The sequence below is a fragment of the Chrysochloris asiatica genome, unplaced genomic scaffold (genome assembly GCF_000296735.1).
Source record: "Chrysochloris asiatica unplaced genomic scaffold, ChrAsi1.0 scaffold00025, whole genome shotgun sequence".
Classification (NCBI taxonomy): Eukaryota; Metazoa; Chordata; class Mammalia; order Afrosoricida; family Chrysochloridae; genus Chrysochloris; species Chrysochloris asiatica.
Window position 1 is genome coordinate 22216333 of NW_006408543.1, and position 17485 is coordinate 22233817.

At 41.6% G+C, this 17485-nt stretch overlaps 1 protein-coding gene across 1 annotated transcript in view; it reads left to right on the plus strand.

The window, feature by feature from the left end:
• Window positions 1–17485, plus strand: part of GALC (galactosylceramidase) — a 95315-nt gene that overhangs the window by 21933 nt on the left and 55897 nt on the right. The window contains exons 4-7 of the mRNA XM_006839638.1: window positions 2493–2606; window positions 6078–6217; window positions 11329–11367; window positions 12009–12139. Of these exons, the coding sequence (XP_006839701.1) occupies window positions 2493–2606; window positions 6078–6217; window positions 11329–11367; window positions 12009–12139 (424 nt within the window). The remainder of the gene's footprint in view (window positions 1–2492; window positions 2607–6077; window positions 6218–11328; window positions 11368–12008; window positions 12140–17485) is intronic.

The window sequence follows — 17485 nt, forward strand, 5'->3', positions numbered from 1 at the left end:
ATGCATGCGAAAGCTGGACAGTGAATAAGGAAGACCATAGAATTGATGCTTTTGAGTTATGGTGTTGGAGGAGAATAAAGTGTCATGGGCTGCCAAAAGAACCAAGAGATCTGCATTGGAAGAAGTGCAGCCAGAATGCTCCTTGAAGTCCAGGATGGCCAAACTTCGTCTCTTACACTTCACACATATTGTCAGGAGGGACGAATCACTGGAGAAGGATATCATGTTTGGTAAGGTGGAGGCTCAGAGAAAAGGAGGAAGACCCCCAGAGAGTTGGCTTGGCAAAGTGGCAGCATCAATGGGCTAAAAAATGGCAACAATTGTGAGGTTGACCCAGGACCAGGCAGTGCTTCGTTCTGTTGTGCATAGGGTCGCTGTGAGTCAGTACTGACTCGATGGCACCTAACAACAACAATAACACCTACCTAAAGAGGTTGCTGGAGTCCTGGTGTGGCACTGTGGGTTTATGCGCTGGACTGAAAAGTCAGTTTAGACTGCAGAGTCGGCAGTTCAAGCTCACCAGCTGCTCCTTGGAAACCCTATACAGGGTCACTATGGGTTGGACCTAACTCAAAGGCACTTTACAACAACAACAACAAAGAGGTTGCTATAGAGTTTTATGCTAGTGGGAACGTACGCTCAGTCCTTTTCACTCTAAAGTATTTTCTTGCAACACCACAGTGTGTCACACATTCAGGGTGTAGGATGTGAGAATTGGCGCTCAGTTGCTAGGGGTTTCACTGCCATGATCAGGAAGCTGGAAGTTGAATGGTATTATGAACTCAAAATTGGACACGGAGATACAAAAACTCCAGAGAGACTAAAAGCCTAGGAGAATGTAGTCCTGGGAATCTTTAGTTATGTAAGGTTGCAAGGTGTGGTGCTACAGGACAGTGTGCTGGACCACAAAGTCAGTTTGAATTGCAAGGTTGATGGTTCAAACTCACAAGCTGCTCTTTGGAAACCCTACAGAGGCTCACTGTGAGTCGGAAGTGACTCAATGGCACTTAATGGTAACAAGATTGCAAGTGGAGAATCACCTTATGGAAAGCGATGTGTTCTTGTTCTCTGAACCTATTCTAACACATCAGGTATGAATAGAGCTGACCAGACCAAGGGGGACCATCTAGGGGCCTGATGCTGACTACACCTCTTGAGACGTGATGTTAAGTGTTAAGGCTGTGTGGTGAGGCAGAGAAGAACTTCCTGTGGTTGAGCACACTTGAGAGAGGGCAGCGTGTCTCTCCTTGGGACATGGAAGCTTTGCTCTGTGACCCCTCCCAGACCTGACCCTGGTAATGGGTCTCTTTGTTTGTGTCCTTTTTGGATGCAATGAATCTGTAGTAGGTGTGGTATGTTGTTAGGTGCTGTTGAGTCAATTTTGACATGTAGCGACCCCATGTGACAGAGTAGAACTGCCTCCCAGGGAGCAGGTCTTCTCCCCTGAGGGACTGGGAGGTTTGAAATGCCAGCCTTTCGGTAGCTGCTGACCACTTAACCATTGTGCTCCCAGAGCTCCTTAAGTATGCTGGTGGTGGTGGTGGTGGTTATATGCCGCCAAGTCGGTTCCCACTCATAGCGACCTTGTATAGGGTTTCTGAGGCTGTTAATCTTTACTGTAGCAGAAAGCCTCATTTTTCTCCCATGGAGTGACTGGTAGATTTGAACTGCTGACCTTGTAGTTAGCAGCCTAGCTCTTAATCCACTTTGCTACTAAGGCACCTTTAAGTATGCTGAACTCTGTGACATCTGTCCTTTGTTCCAGTGAATTAACAAATGCACAGGGACAGTGAGGGCCAGCAGAGGTTGGACAGTCTGAAGGAAGGTGTGTCCATCATGTGTGCTCTGACCTAGCTCTGAGTAATGCTGTATGGACAGCTGGATTGAAAGGCAGTGTCCTTCGGTCTTGCTTGTGAACTCTGACCAGCTCTAGGTAGCTGGGGCTGAGAGAGAAAGGGCTGTGTAAGTAAGTACCTGGTGACGAGGATGGAGAAGAGGGGAGGTGAAGATTCGATCCATTTCCAGGTTGGAATTGGATCCATGCTGGTTCTTATTATGTAATTAACAACAGAGGTGGGATGTGCCCATGTGCCCCTTGCTTGGTGCTGAAACTCCTTTTACTTAGAATAAAAAGTCGAGGCTTGATTACTTAGACCTTTATGATGTTTGTTGTTGTTGCTGTTGCTAAGCGCTGGTGAGTCGGTTCTGACTCATAGCGACACTGCGTAGAGTTTCCTGAGGAGCAGCTGGTGAGTTTGAACCACCAACCTTGTGGTCCAGTGCATTATCCTACAGCGCCACACTGAAAAATGATGGGACAATATGCTCGTATCAGTCAACCTTAAATTACAAAGGATTATTTGTGTTTGCTCAATTCTGGGATTGGAAATGGGATATTAAGGCTCTGGAATGTGTGTGAGCTGGAGGTTGGGAAACCTTGGGAATGGTGATTAACTGATCCTTTTCGTCCTCTTCTGCGGTTCCCCATTCAGATGGCACTGAGCCCTCCCACATGCACTATGCGCTAGATGAGAATTATTTCCGAGGATATGAGTGGTGGTTAATGAAGGAAGCTAAGAAGAGGAACCCTAATATTACACTCATGGGTAAGCAGTGAAGTTTGCAATGCCTCTACAGCCTCTTTTACTTTAGTGTGTACATTCTGAATCATGGTGGAGTCCTTATTATTACTGAAATGCTAATACTGTTGTTTGGACTCCTGGTGTAGTGCTGTAGGATCAGTGAACCTCACGGTTGGCTGACCTTGTGGTTCGCAGTTGAGTGCCGACCTTACAGCGCCACACCAGGAGTCCTAGTACTTACAATATGGTGGTGCATGAATGCAAACAACGTGGCACCAACTGTTGCCCACAACCTGCTACTTCTCACCTTGGTTTGATCATTCATTGCAGTGGCCACACTGAACTCAGACGCCATACTCACAGTTGCGGGGTTTATTAGGAGGTGAACAGTCACTCCACTTCACCAAGGAGCCTCCTGTCCAAAGGCGCTCAGCTTTAATTGCTCCGTGGGCTCTGAAGCCCGCTGCTCTGTCACGTGCTCTGGCTCTTGGTTCTGCTGCTGCGGCTACACCTCTGGTGTCACAGCTTTCTCTCCCTGGGTCGAGGAGGTTCATCGCGCAGAGATCACCACAGGACGTGTGTCTGTCCCAGGTCCTCCTTGTTGGTAGTGAGATCACTCTGCTTCTGAGATGGTTCATTTTATATCCGGCAGGATGGCACAGTTAGCCCTGTTAACAATCACTCATTGACCCATAGAACCCACTCGGCATCTTGCCCATATTCTCTCACCCAAATCCGTTCTGAAAAGGCAGTTTGGTGGGAAGTTACCAAGCCTCTGGCTAGAAGAGACGCACTGTGATGATGAGTTATTGTTGTTAGCTGCCACCCACTGGGTCCCACACTCATGGAGAGCACATGGCGGCAGAATGAAGTGCTACCTGGTCCTGTGCCATCCCTATGTGTGGTTGCAGATTGGGCCGTTGTGATCCACAGAGTTTTCATTGGCTCATTTTTGGAAGTAGACCACAAGGCTGTTCTTCTGGTCTTTACTGTGGAAACCTGTTCAGCATCCTAACAACATCCAAGCCTCCACTGACAGACAGGTGGCCGGAAATCAGACCCAGATCTCCATCATGGAAGGCAAGAATTCTGTCATCACATGCCATAGTAGACTCCAGTTCTGGAAGTATATAAAAAACATTTTTTTTTTTTCCGTTAGGTTTTTTGAGCCTCAGTAATATTCCAGTCTCTGTTCCAGGCTCTACAAACCAGGCCCACATCCAGCCCCTTGTGGCTCTTGGGTTCTGGTGGCAGGATCATTGATAGTACAAAGGTACTGCAGGCCTCCTATGACCACCTGTACAGGGCCTGTGAAGGAGTTCAGGCATTCAGAGTGATGGAATACTTGTATCATTTGAGATGAACTTTATTTTTCGAAACAGACAATCAGACTAAGTTATGTGAAACTCAAATGATCCATTTGAGAGATTTGATACCAAGTTATTTTTAAAATAATTTTTATCAATCAAAGCATGTTGTTAAGTGCTGTCGAGTTGGTTCCGACTCATAATGACCCTGTATAGGGTTTCCAAGGAGTGGTTGGTGAACTTGAATTGCCAACCTTGCAGTTCAAACCAACTTAGTAGTGAAGCACATTAACCCACAGGATTATTGTTGTTGTTAAGTTCCATCAAGTTGGTTGTGATCCATGGTGATCCTGTATAGAGTTTCTGAGGAGTGGCTGATGAGCTTGAACTGCCAACCTGGCAGTTCAAAATGACTTTGCAGTCCATCACATTAACCCACAGCTCCACACCAGGACTCCAGTCAAAGGATTTGTTGTTGTTGTTAAGTGCCTTCAAGTCGGTTCCGACCCATAGCGACCCTGTACAGGGTTTCCGAGGGTATAAATCCTTACGGGAGTAGAAAGCCTCATCTTTCTCCCGCGGAGCAGCTGGTAGTTTCGAACTGCTGACCTTAAGGTTCGCAGCCCGATTCGTAACCACTACACTACACTACCAGAGCTCCTTACTGTAGTTAGTTGCTCTGAAATCCAGTCAAAGGATAAGAGTAGATAATTGATTCTAAATAATAACAAATGAAAAGAAAAAGAGGAATTTATGTCTTCTTTCTAGCTGTACTTTATAAGAAGTTCCAGAAATGTTTTGAGCAGTAAAAATTATTTGATTCCACTTGTACCGCCCACTAAGCTGCTTTCAGGATGAGATCTCATTTAACTGTAGAAACTGGCCCACAGAACCATGCTCTAACAAAGACTTACACATGCTAGGCCTACGGAATGCATTTGTCATTACATTGTTTCAAAATGTTGCTCCATCTTAATGCCACATTTCTTATGTTGATACATTCATGCATTCCTTCAGAGTTTAGAAATAAAGTTGCATTTTGTCATATTAAGTTTGACATTTTTCAGTAGTAAGATTGATACTATTAAAGAGCTGTGGAAATTGTGGAGTTTATGGTAACATACTAGTAAAAGAATTAGGATTTAAAATTGTAATGAGTAGCTTCCTTTTCTTTTTGTAAACTTGAAAATAATAATTAGGATAATATTGGATGAATGTGGATTTATTTAAACTGTATCATTTAACAAAGGTTAATTTGCCTATTGAGGCAGCGGCATTTGTTAAATCTAGTTCCATTTTATCACCTGATAAATTATGTGTCTTTACAATACTTTGAAAGTATACACAACAAAACATACCTGGCTAATTAATGTTTGAAATAGTCTTAAACTGTAAGAGGAATCCTGGTGCGGCGCTGTGGGATAAAGCACTGGACCACAAGGCTGGCTTGATCTTCAAGGTCAGTGGTTCAAACTCACCACCCGCTTCTTGGAAAGCCTTTACAGGGTCGCTATGAGTTGGAACTGACTTGCTGGCATTTAACGACAACAAACTGTACAGGGATATACTAGTGGATGAGAGGTTTATAGCATCTCTACCTCAGCTACTGTCATTGAATTGATTCCAACTCCTAGTGACCCTGTCGAGTGAAATAGGACTACTTCATAAAGGGTCTGAGGCTGGAAATCTTTATGGAAGCATGCTGCTTCATCTTTCTCCTGCAGAGCGGCTGGTGGGATCGAACTACCAACCTTTCAGTTAATAGCCCAACAGCTAACCCACTGTACCATCAGGAGTCCATGTACCTCACAGGTGTAGTTAAATGTAAGATCCAGAACTCTATGATTTAACCTTCAAGAACAAAGATGGAATATTGAACATTCTTTCCAGGGGGAAGAGATGTTAAATTAAATTGTATAATACATGTCTTTCTATTGGTATGTGGCTGTGTAAGAGGTGTTTTTGTTGTTAGCTATTCTTCTTATTTTTTCTTGAAAGAGCAGTTGGGATTATGAGACCTTGAGTTTAGGGATCATTAAGGAATGATGGGGTCTGTAGACTGGAAAAGGTTTGGAGAAACTGTGTGTGCTGTGTCATTTTTCCGTTAGTAAGCTTTTGTTTTGTTTTGTTTTAAATGAGCGAGTGCTGTTACCCCATTCCACCTTTGCCTCTTCCCTTCTCTTTACAGGGCTGCCGTGGTCATTCCCTGGATGGCTGGGGAAAGGTTTCAACTGGCCTTATGTAAACGTTCAGCTGACTGCCTATTACGTCGTGGCCTGGATTGTGGGTGCCAAGCATTATCATAATTTGGACATTGATTATATTGGGGTTGGTAATATAATTAAAATACAATTAAGTTTTGGACATTCATTTGTAATTTTTAAAAAATAACTATTCTCTGGCACTTTGTTGACTAAACCATTTTGTGTCATGAGACTAACTTGCTTGATTGCAATCTAATAACTCAGATTAGCTGTACGTGGTCTTTTAGTCCTCCTCTTTGCCCAGCTGGAGTCTTCCCACTGTGACAATGAACTAAGTGTGTGATTTCTCTGAATGGTTATTTCTTATTCTTTGTGTGTGAGTGCATGTACTATAGTAGCTCAAATCCTCCAGCAAAGCTTTCCCTCATTCCTGTAGTTCGTGCAGTGATACTGTGTTTATACAGAGAATAATGGTTAGCTTTGCTCTTGGTCTGTTCCTCACCTGTTGTTGTAAACCAGATATGTTTCTAAACATTTCCTTAAAAGTAAGTATTTCAGATTTTGTGGGTGAAGAGACAAAATTGATGTTAGGAGGTAGGCACTCATAAAACCATTTAAAAACTAATCATTTCAAATGGTAAAAAAACCCAAAACAATTTTAGCTATCAGGCTGTGAAAATACAGGTTAATCCACCTTTGGCTTTTAGGCTGCAATCTTCCTACCTCTGCCTGAATTTCTATTTAACATATTTTAATAATTAGAAGTATATATATATATAACGCAGTATCCTTTCCCCCAGGCATGCCTCACATGACAATATGCTTTTCATATTCCACTTGTCAAAAGCTTTCATGCACTAAGTAAGCACCTACTGACTTCCTACTGTGTTGCAGGCACTGTGACTGTGTTCTAGGGACAGCAACTTGAGCAGTTCGGCAAGAGGTTGATACTGGCATAGCAGAGTAGCTGTAGTCTCACGGGATGATAAAACACTGGTATCAACCAAAAGCCATAGGAAGCTGGAGATACAAACATGCTTGTTTTTATTACTCGTTTCCAAATTATACCTGAAAATTAGTTTGCATTTGAGAGCCTCCTTAAGTGGCAGGTGTTTTAGCCCACAGTGAAGCTAAATGCAGGTTTGGATCTAGTTGCTTGCTGTTATGATTGAGCAGTTATTTCGAAAGTGCCCCTGGCAAATATGAGGTAATTCACATTTCTGTTAGACTTGCTAATCACATGTTCAGGAGCGCTGGTGGCGCTGTAGGGTAAACACTGGACTGCTAACAACAAGGTCAGTAGATCTCTGTGGTTGACAAAGGAGGCTTTCTTTGTCACCCTTGGCAGGGCCACTATGAGTCAGAAACAACTGCAGGGCACCTCACAACAATAACAATAGCAATCACACGTTATGGTGAGGAAGTTCTTAGATCAGGAACTCTTTCTTGTATAACTAACGTTGAAAGATCTTTTGGAGTTACAGCACCTAGACCTTAGACCTTAGAACCATCCCTGTTATTAACACTTTTTTGTTGTTGTTATTATTGTTAAGTGCTGTTGAGTTGGATCTGACCCATAGCGACCCTGTATAGGGTTTGTGAGGAGTGGCTGGTAAGCTTGAACCACCGACCTTGCAGTTCAAACTACTTTGCAGTCTAGCACATAACCACAGCCCTATTTCCTCCCCTGCAAAATGCAAGTCTTCATGAGTCTATATCTCAGAGATTTGTTTCTTTGATCCATTCTCATTCGTTGTTTGTTTTTGTCATCTCATACATTTGTGAATCTGTTTGTGTTTAAAAACTTACTCTTGTACAACATACTTATTAATGCTTGACTTTCAGATGTGTCTTCAGAATCTTGTACTAATTCTTACAGCAGTCTTCATGTCTGTTTGCCCTTCACTACTTAGTGTAGTGCCTGACACACGTTGTTATTGTTGCTAGGTACTCTGGAGTCCCTTCCAACTCCTAGCTCTCCTGTGCTCAACAGACCAAAGCACTGCCTGGTCCTGTGCCGCCCTCACGGTCTTTGCTGTTTCAATTCACCGGTGCAGCCTCTGTGTCGGCATACCTTGTTGACAGTCTTCCTTTTGAGTGTGGATTCTCTGCTTTACCAAGCATGGTATCCTTTTCCAAGGATGGTCCTTCCTTAGGATATGTGAGATGAAGTCTCACTGTCCTCCCCTCCAAAGAGCACTCTGGCTGTACTTCTTCCAAGACATATGTGTTTGTCCTGGCATCCATGGTGCTTTCAGTGTTCTTCACCAGTAGTGCAATTCAGAGACATCGATTCTTCAGACTTCCTTATTCATCGTCCAGCTTTCACATACCTATGAAGTGATTGAAAACACCATGGCTTGGGTCAGGTGCACCTAAGTCCTCAAAGTGACGTCTTTGTTCTGGAACACTTTAAAGAGTTCTTTGGCAGCACATTTCTCCAGTCCAATATGTCTTTTGATTTATTGACTGCTGCTTCCTTGGTCCTTGATTGTAGATCCAAGTAAAATGAAATCCTTGACAATTTAATACTCTCTCTGTTTTTTATGATGTTGCTTATTGGTCCAGTTGTGGGATTCTTGAGTTCTTTACGTTCAGATGTAATCCATATTGAAGGCTGTCATCTTTGGTTTTAATCAGCAATTTCTTCAAGTCTTTTTCACTTTCAGCAAGCAAAGTTGTGTCATTTGTGTATTGCAGGTTGTTTGTTAATGAGTCTTTCTCAAATCCTGATGCTGTGTTCTACTTCCTATAGTCTAGTTTCTTGGGTTATTTGCTCACATTGAGTAAGTATGGTGAAAGGATACAACTGTAACACGCACTATTCCTGATTTTAAACCATACAGTTAGTTGCCCATTGTTCCGTTAGAACAGTTGTCTTTTGGCTACACATGAGCACAATTAAGTGTCCTGGAATCCTCAATTTCTGCAATGTTATCCATAATTTGTTATGTTCCATACAGTTGAATGCTTCTGCCTAGTCAATAAACAGAGATAAACTCTTTATGGCATTCTCTGCTTTCAGCCAATATCCATATGACTACAGCAGTAATTAATACCCTTCATTTCATGTTCTCTTCTAAATCTTTTCAACACAATTGATTTGGAATTATCTTCAACATAATTTTGTTACATGTGTCTTACTTACATTATTTGATGATTTCCCTATTCCATTGCATCACCTTTCTTTCCAGTTAGTAGTCCAGGTAACTAACTGTCTTCCAGATTTCTTGGCATAGATGAGCGAGTGCATCCAGTGTTAGATCTACTTGTTGAAACATCTTAGTTGGTTTCGGTCAGTTCCTTAAATCTTATTTTTCATCAGTGCCTTTAGTACATCTTGGACTTTTGCTTTCAGTCCCATCAGCCCCTGATCATTTGCTACTTTCTTAACATGGACTAATATTTTTTGAACAACAACTCTGTATAGTCATTCCATTTTCTTTTTAAGCATCTTTCAACCATAGAATCCTTAAGTATTGCAAGTTGCTGTTTGAATTTTTTTTGTTTAGTTCGTTCAGCATATGCAATACTGTGTTCTTCCCTTTTGGTTTCCAAGCTCCAGGTCTTTTGCAAATTTCATTATAATATTTTACTCTGTCTTGAGTCACCCTTTGAAATCTTCAGTTTAGGTCTTTTATTGCTTCATTTTTTCCTTTCTCTTTAGCTTCTCTACCTCACAAGCAAGTTTCAGAGTCTCTTCTCACATCTATTTTGGTCTTCTTTCTTTCCTGTCTTTTGCTTTATTCTTGTATAATATACTTACAACATTTCACAGCTTGTCATGTCTTTGGTTATTTGTGGTCAGTGTGCCAAATCTATTTTTGTGATGGTCTCTAAATTCAGGTGGGACATATGCAAGGTGGAACTTCAGCTCTTGTGAACTTGTTTCATTTTCTGTAGCTTCATCTTGAACTTGGATCAGAGCAATTGATGATCTGCTCTGGTGTTGGCCCTTGGCTTTCTTCTGACTGATGATTTTGAGTTTCTACATCGTCTCATTCCATAGATGTAGTAGATTTGATTTGTGTATTCTAGCTAGTGAGGTGTTGAAAAAGGTCATTTATGTTGAGTCTTGCAGAATTCTATCATACAGTTTCCAGCATCATTTCACCACCAAGGCTGTGGTTTCAAACAACTGCTCCTTCTACTTCGTTTTCAACTTTTGCATTCCAATCACCAATAAGCACCATCTAGATTGAATGCTCAATTTTAGACTGCAGAAGTTCGTAGAAAAATCTTACATTTCTTCATCTTTGTCGTTAGTGCTTGGTGTGTACATTTGAAAAATAGCTGTATTAACTGGTCTTCCTTATAAGTGTATGGATATTTTCCTCCTACTAACAGCATTGAACTTTGAGATAGATCATGAGATATGCTTTTTGTTAATGAATTTGACAACAGTCTTCTTCTATTTATCATTCTTGGCATCGTTGATCATATGATTGTTTCAGAATGGCCAATACCAGTTCATTTCAGTTCACTAATACATAGGATGTCTGTCTTAAAGCATTCCATTTCATTTTCCTTATGTTTCTAGATTCTTGTTTTGAATATTCCATGTGCTGATGATTAATGGATGTTTGTAACTGTTCCTTCTCATTTTGAATCAAGACAGCGAAGGTCTCCGAAGCTTTACTCAGTTCGCATGCTTGAGGTCAACTGTATTTTGAGGCAGCAGCACTTTCCTAGTTGTACTTTGAATGCTGTCCAGTCTGGGGCGCCCATCTTCTGACACTGGACAGACACACTGTTTCCATAAGGTTTGGACTGGCTCGTTTTGTCAGGTCCTTTTCCCAGTCTGTCTTAGTCTGGAAGCTCCACTCACACCTGCCCACCATGGGTGACCCTGCTGACACTTGAAATGCTGGTGACACCACTTCTAGCAACACACAAACCAGCACAGTACAACCACCTGACCGGCAAGTGACACACATACATTGTCGGTATTCGCTCCGTGACTGACTGACTGTTTTGTCTGGGAAATTCACGCGATGCACTGTTTTCTGAAAACTACCTACCAACTATGGAAAAATGTTTTAAAACAGGAATATTTTAGCTTGCTAAAGTTATAAGTTGTTGTCAATTCTGTGGTAGGTCTTTTTGTAATGTAAGAAAGAAAAATGGTGTATTAGATAACATGAAATATGAGGGGGAAAGTGGGATTTCAATGGTAATGTCTACTTTCTGACACATAAAACTAGTAATTCAGACTTTGTGGACTTTTTCTTGCAGATTTGGAATGAGAGAACATTTGACATCCGTTATATCAAGGTCTGTAAAATGTTACAATCTTTTTATCTTTAAATGATTACTGAATGCTTTCTTTATGCGTTTTAAGTTTATTTTAGCTATTTATATTGTGTTTATGGTCTACTCTGGTTTTAGTATAGTTTTGTTGTTGTTAAGTGTCATCCAGTCAGTTCCAACTCATAGTGACCCTCGGTAGGTTTTCCGAGGAGCAGCTGGTGGGTTCGAGCCACCGACCTTATGATTCATAGTCCAGCGTTTATCTTACAGCGCTAAACCAGTTGTCCAGTATAGACCTATGGTTTGTAGATTTCTTCTGGAGCCTTCAATTAGCTTCTGAGTGCACTGGACACAAAGGTGTATGAGTCATAGAACTCTCATCCATTTCAAGTAGAACTCCTTCCTCCTTGTTTTCCCATCTAGGACTTCCATCTAAAACATTTTAACCCCTTGGATTGTTTTTTCTTTTTTCTTTTATATTCCCATGAAGTAGGCTACCTCAAAGACAATGCTTTTGTTTTCCACAGGAGGTGCATTGGTTTTGAGAACTAATATTGAAATGGAGGCTTTTTATAGAAAGACACTTTAGCTATCTTTACCATAATTCAACAGCTAGCCATGCCTTTGTAACCTTTCCTATGTGTCCTGTTTGCCTCTCTGAAAAGATGTTAAGAAAAATGCTGAACCGCCATGGCCTTGAGCGAGTGAAAATCATAGCAAGTGACAACCTCTGGGAGCCCATTTCTGCAACGATGCTGCTTGATCCCGAGCTCTTGGACGTGATTGATGTCATCGGGTAAGGAATGCTTTATTCTGTGTAACAATTGCACCTTTGTTTTTACCTTCTTCTTCACATTTGATAATTTTTTTCAGAACATAGTGTTCTTATATTTTTGAAACCAAAGCATATGTAATGGAATGTTCATTCCTTTTTCTTGAAATGTATGAACTTTGGGATCTTCCTGTGACAATGAGATGTATTTGTAAGTGTTAAAATCTTTCGTAATTGTTTGGAGTCTACTCAAAAAGGTCTCTGTTTAGATTAAGGGCCAGAATGGTACTGGATTTTAGATACTATAAAGACAAAATACCTTGACATTAGGTCTTAGTTCTCAGGCTTTTTGTGGCTGGCAGTTCTCAGCTTTAACCCTTAGGCAAATGATATGATATCATGAAATTGAGGAATCCCTGACTACCCTTGCTTCTGACTTCAAATGTAAATATCAGGACCACTAGCACTGCAGGATAATGCACTGGACTGCAAGGTCAGTTTGAGCCTAAGGGTCCGTGATTCAAACCCACCAATCACTCCTGGGAAACCCTATACAGGGTTGCTATGAGTCGGAACTGACTCCACTGCACTTAACAACAACAACAACAAGACTACCATCAAGGAGTCCTGGTGTGGCACTGTAGGATAAGCACAGGACCACAAGGTTTGTTTGAATGACAGGGTCCGTAGTTCAAACTTAACAGTTACTCTTCAGAAACCCTACACTGGTCACTATGAGTTGGAGCCAACTCGATGGCACTTAACAACAACAAAGACCACCATCAGGTTCTTTAATTTGCTTGAATGACTCACTGAACTCACTGAAAGTTAGTATACTCATGGTTGCAGTTACTACAGTGAAAGGATAGAGATTTAAATTAACCAAGGAAAGAGGTGTGTGAGGATGGGCCTTTGAGAGTCGCAGGCATGAAGCTGTTAGTTGTCCTCTTATGCTGGACTTGTGTAGACAGCACCTACTGCTTCCAGCAACAGTGTGTGACAATACATGGAATATTGCCAACCATGGAAGCTCACCTCAGGCATGGTGTTCAGAGTTATTATTGGGGATTAGTGACATAAATGTACTGAGCTGTAGGATCAGCACTGGACTGCGAACCACAAGGTCAGCAGTTCAAACCTAACGGCTTCTACTGGGAAACCATATACAGGACCTCTGTGATTCAGAATAAACTCAGTGGCACATAACTGAAACAGTCACATAGATATGTTTGACTACCAGCATAGTGAAGAGGTCGTAAATTACTTACTGACAGAGATCAAAGACCGCAGCCTTTGGAATGAGTTGCACCTCAATGTAAAGAAATAAAAAATCCTCACCACTGGACCAACAAACAACATGCATATTAAACGGAGAAAAGATTGACGTTGTCAAAGACTTCAGTTTGCTCAGATCAACCATCAACACTCTTGGAAGCAACAGTCAAGTAATCAAATGATGTATTGCGTTAGGCAAATGTGCTGCACAAGACCTTTTTAAACAGATCTGGTTCAACAGCAAAGATGTCAGCTTGAGGACTAAGGTGCGCCTTACCTAAGCCATGGTATTTTCAATAACCTCATATGCATGTGGAAGTTGAACAGTGAGTAAAGAAGACTGTAGAAGAATTGATGCATTTGAGTTATGGTGTTGGAGGAGAATATTGAAAATACATGGACTGCCAAAAGAACCAAAAGATCTGGTTAGAAGAAGTGCAGCCAGAGTGCTCCTTGGAGGCCAGATTGACCCAACTTTGTCGCTCATACTTTGGACATATTGTCAGGAGGGGCCCAGTTGCTTTAGAATAATATCATGTTTGGTAAGGTGGAGGGTCAGAGAAGGGGAGGAAGACCCCCAGAAAGATGGATTGGTGAAGTGGCAGCATCAATGGATTCACGCGTGGCAACAATTGTGAGGTTGGCCCAGGACCAGGCAATAATTCGTTCTGTTGCGCATAGGGTCGCTATGAGTTGGCACCGACTCGATGGCACCTAACAACAACAACAACAGCAAAATATCTAGTAATCTTTAGGTTACTGCTCCAGTTTTTTGGTCCCCATAATTTATTTTTACCTCATTAAGAAATATGAATTAAGCACTTTTTTCATATACAATGCAAATCGCTCTTTTTTATTTCATTTATCATTTTGTTAGGATACATTTTCATTTGCTTTTAATTTATGCAACAACCACTAAAGCCAGTGATGATGAAATTGAAGAATTCTAGCAACTTCTTCAGTCTGAAATTGATCCATTCCATCAAGATGTATTCATAATTACTGGTGATTGAAACGCAAAGTTAAAGAGGAAGGCTCGGTAGTTGGAAAATATGGCCTTGGTGATAGAAATGATGCTGGGGATCACATGATAGAATTTTGCAAGACCAAAGGTTTATTTGTTGCAAATACATCTTTTAAACAACATGAAAGATGACTAAACAGAGACTTCTGGAAGATGGCAGACAAGGCAGACTCACTGCAAGGACCCTCTGCAAAGAAGATGAGCGAGACAAAATAAAACAGACACTGGTGAAAGTTCTGGCATCCTGAACTTCAGAAGAAAGGTTAGAGAGGTGAGTGAAGTGCTTGCTGAGAGGAGAGGCTGAGCAGGGATGGTGAGAGAGGGAGACAGACTGGTGAACAGCTAGCCAGACACGGAGCCACCATGTTGTGAGCAGTGGAGGGAGACTTGACAGAGCAGATTTGCGTGGGCACCGGGAAACGTGCAGTGTCTTCTCTTTCTCCAGGCTCCCCTGGTGACCAGAGGTATGGCCAGCTCTTACTCTCATCCACCCCCAGCACAGGTGCTGTGCTCCGGGAATTCAGAATTGACTCGATGGTTGGTACCTAACCATAACAAACAAGAAAGTAAAATTTATTTATTCAAATAAAAACCTTATTTGGAACTAATCAAACATTTTTTTGTTACTTCCATTATCTTTTTTTTTTTATTGTGAATTGAGTGTCAGTTTACATGGGAGAACATCGGTTTTCACACTCATTGTTTCATTGCAATGATTACAGCCTCATCTGTGCATCATCACTCAACAGTATTTGCTTCTATTCCCTCTGTTTTTTTGAGTAGTTATTTTTGTATGTACACAAAGACTCAGGAATATATGATCATCTAAACAACGAAAGAGCACATCCTGCAAGACTGCCTCCTGGCCATCAGCACACAGCCTTTCTCTTTCCCAGTCTAAAATCCTCGGCTGCTCTGTCTCTCCATGTCCCCATATCTGCCTCCATCCTTGGTGTCACTGCTTCTTTGGAAAGGGTCCCACATTCCACTTGTGCTCTTCTCCCTTAATGGTCCTAGGGTTCTCTGTTCCTGGAATGTGAAATTAACTATGCTCCCCTTTTTGTTATAAAACTTCTACCTTTATAGCTGTGACAGTCGCAATTAGTCATAATAACAGTTACTCACTATTGAATCATAAGATTCTTATCCCCATCTTCTTTCACCAGACCCATCTAGGCAAGATGAGAACTATTCAGTGGGAATTCTACCTTCCTCTGCACACTTTGGAACTAAATTCCCCTGGAAAGCTTGTAAGCCAGTCACTTTGTGCATTTATTGCCTCCCCTCATTTTAGGTAGCCAGTGTCTAAGTTGCCTGTCCCTATCAACCCTATAGACAGAGGGGATAGGATTGATCCTGGATGTGAAGACTCCTTCCCTCCATAAGTATAGGTCAATTTCATCAAATTGTAGCAATTTACACTTGTTTCCTTTATTTAAAAAAAAAAATGATCTTTCTCTAGTTTAGTTCTAATCATCAAGCCATCAAAGCTAGGTTGAATAGGTATTATCTGCAAGTTTGGGGGTTCTTATGTATCTCCTTTCACTCTCAGATCTAGCCCTCTGTGGCTATGTCCTTGTGCACGGGCTCAGGAGTCCCTAGGCCTCACCACACTTCAGACCAACCAGCCCTTCTTCTTCTCTTTCTCATCTTTAGGTCGACAGGAGTCTATGGAATGTGGTCAAACTCAACCCATATCTTCATTGCTGCCTTACCCCCTCTTCCACTCATTAGTAGACCAATGTGGTCACCAGCAAGCTTAATGCCTGCTCATGTATTCCCTTTGAGTTTCAGTCTTGGAAGGGGATTAGTCCTGAAGAAACTTGATTGCTTGCCTTGGTGGCTCCCCAGTGAACAACTTGCTTATTCTTGTAGTAGCCAATCAAACTGCCATTTTTGTTTTGGATTTTTCCTGCTGGTCTTTGTTTCAAGAAATATCATTTGTTCCTCTAGCTGCTCCAGGCTGATCTGCTTGTCCTTCAAGTGGGAATGTCCCACCGCAGAAGGTTTTGAATGGTATTTCCACCTAAAGTCGTGTGCACTACAAAGTCTCCACAAGAAGCCTATTTCACTGGACAAGTTCTAGAACACCATTTAGGTATTCCAATGTGTTATAGGCTGACAATGGGCTTACAAGCTTTCTCTAATCATGTTTCCTGATATTTATTTCTGTTTCACTCAAGTGTCTATTTTACAATAGTATGCAAGGAAAACCAATACCCATAAGAGAGTCAAGCATCTTAACATTATTTCCCCTCTTTTACCCATTCAGATTATGCCTCGATCCCTGTATCACAGAGTCCTGTTGTTCCAAGGTTGAGCATACGTCACTGTTTACCTCTGTCCAATTTAGCCCATACAAATCTGCCTCAGTGTTTCCCTATCTACTTTGTTCTTCCATCCCCCTACCCATTCTTGTGTATTGACCTTCCCCAACACCCAAAATATGATGTGTCTATCCTCTACCCTGTGCACTACTGTCCCCTCCCTGCCCCTTCCTCCCACTAACCAACAAAGAATTTTTTTCTTATTAGTATGAGTATCTATTCATAAGCTTTTACAATAATGTTCTTATGCAATATTTGTCCTTTGTGACTGACTAATTTCACTCAGCATAATGTCCTCAAGGTTCATCCATGGTATGTGGTAGCTTGCAGCTTCCTTGTTATTCTTCCAGGTAGCATAATATTCCATTGTGTGTATGTACCACAGTTTGTTTATCCATTCTTCCATTGATGGGCACTTAGACTGTCTCCATCTTTTTGCTATTCTGAATAGTGCTGCTATGAACATTGTTGTGCACATATCTACTCACATTATGGCAAGTAGAAGAATTGCTGGGTCATATGATATTTCTATTTCCAACTTTCTGAGGAAGTGCCATACTGTTTTCCAGAGTGGTTGGACCATTTTGCATTCCCACCAGCAATGTAGGAGGGTCCCAGTCTCTCTATATCATCACCAACATTTATTATCTTCTGCATTTTTGAACTTTGCTGTTATTACTGGCGTGAGATGGTATCTCATTGTTGTTTTGATTTGCATCTCTCTTGCCTGACCCAGGCCATGGT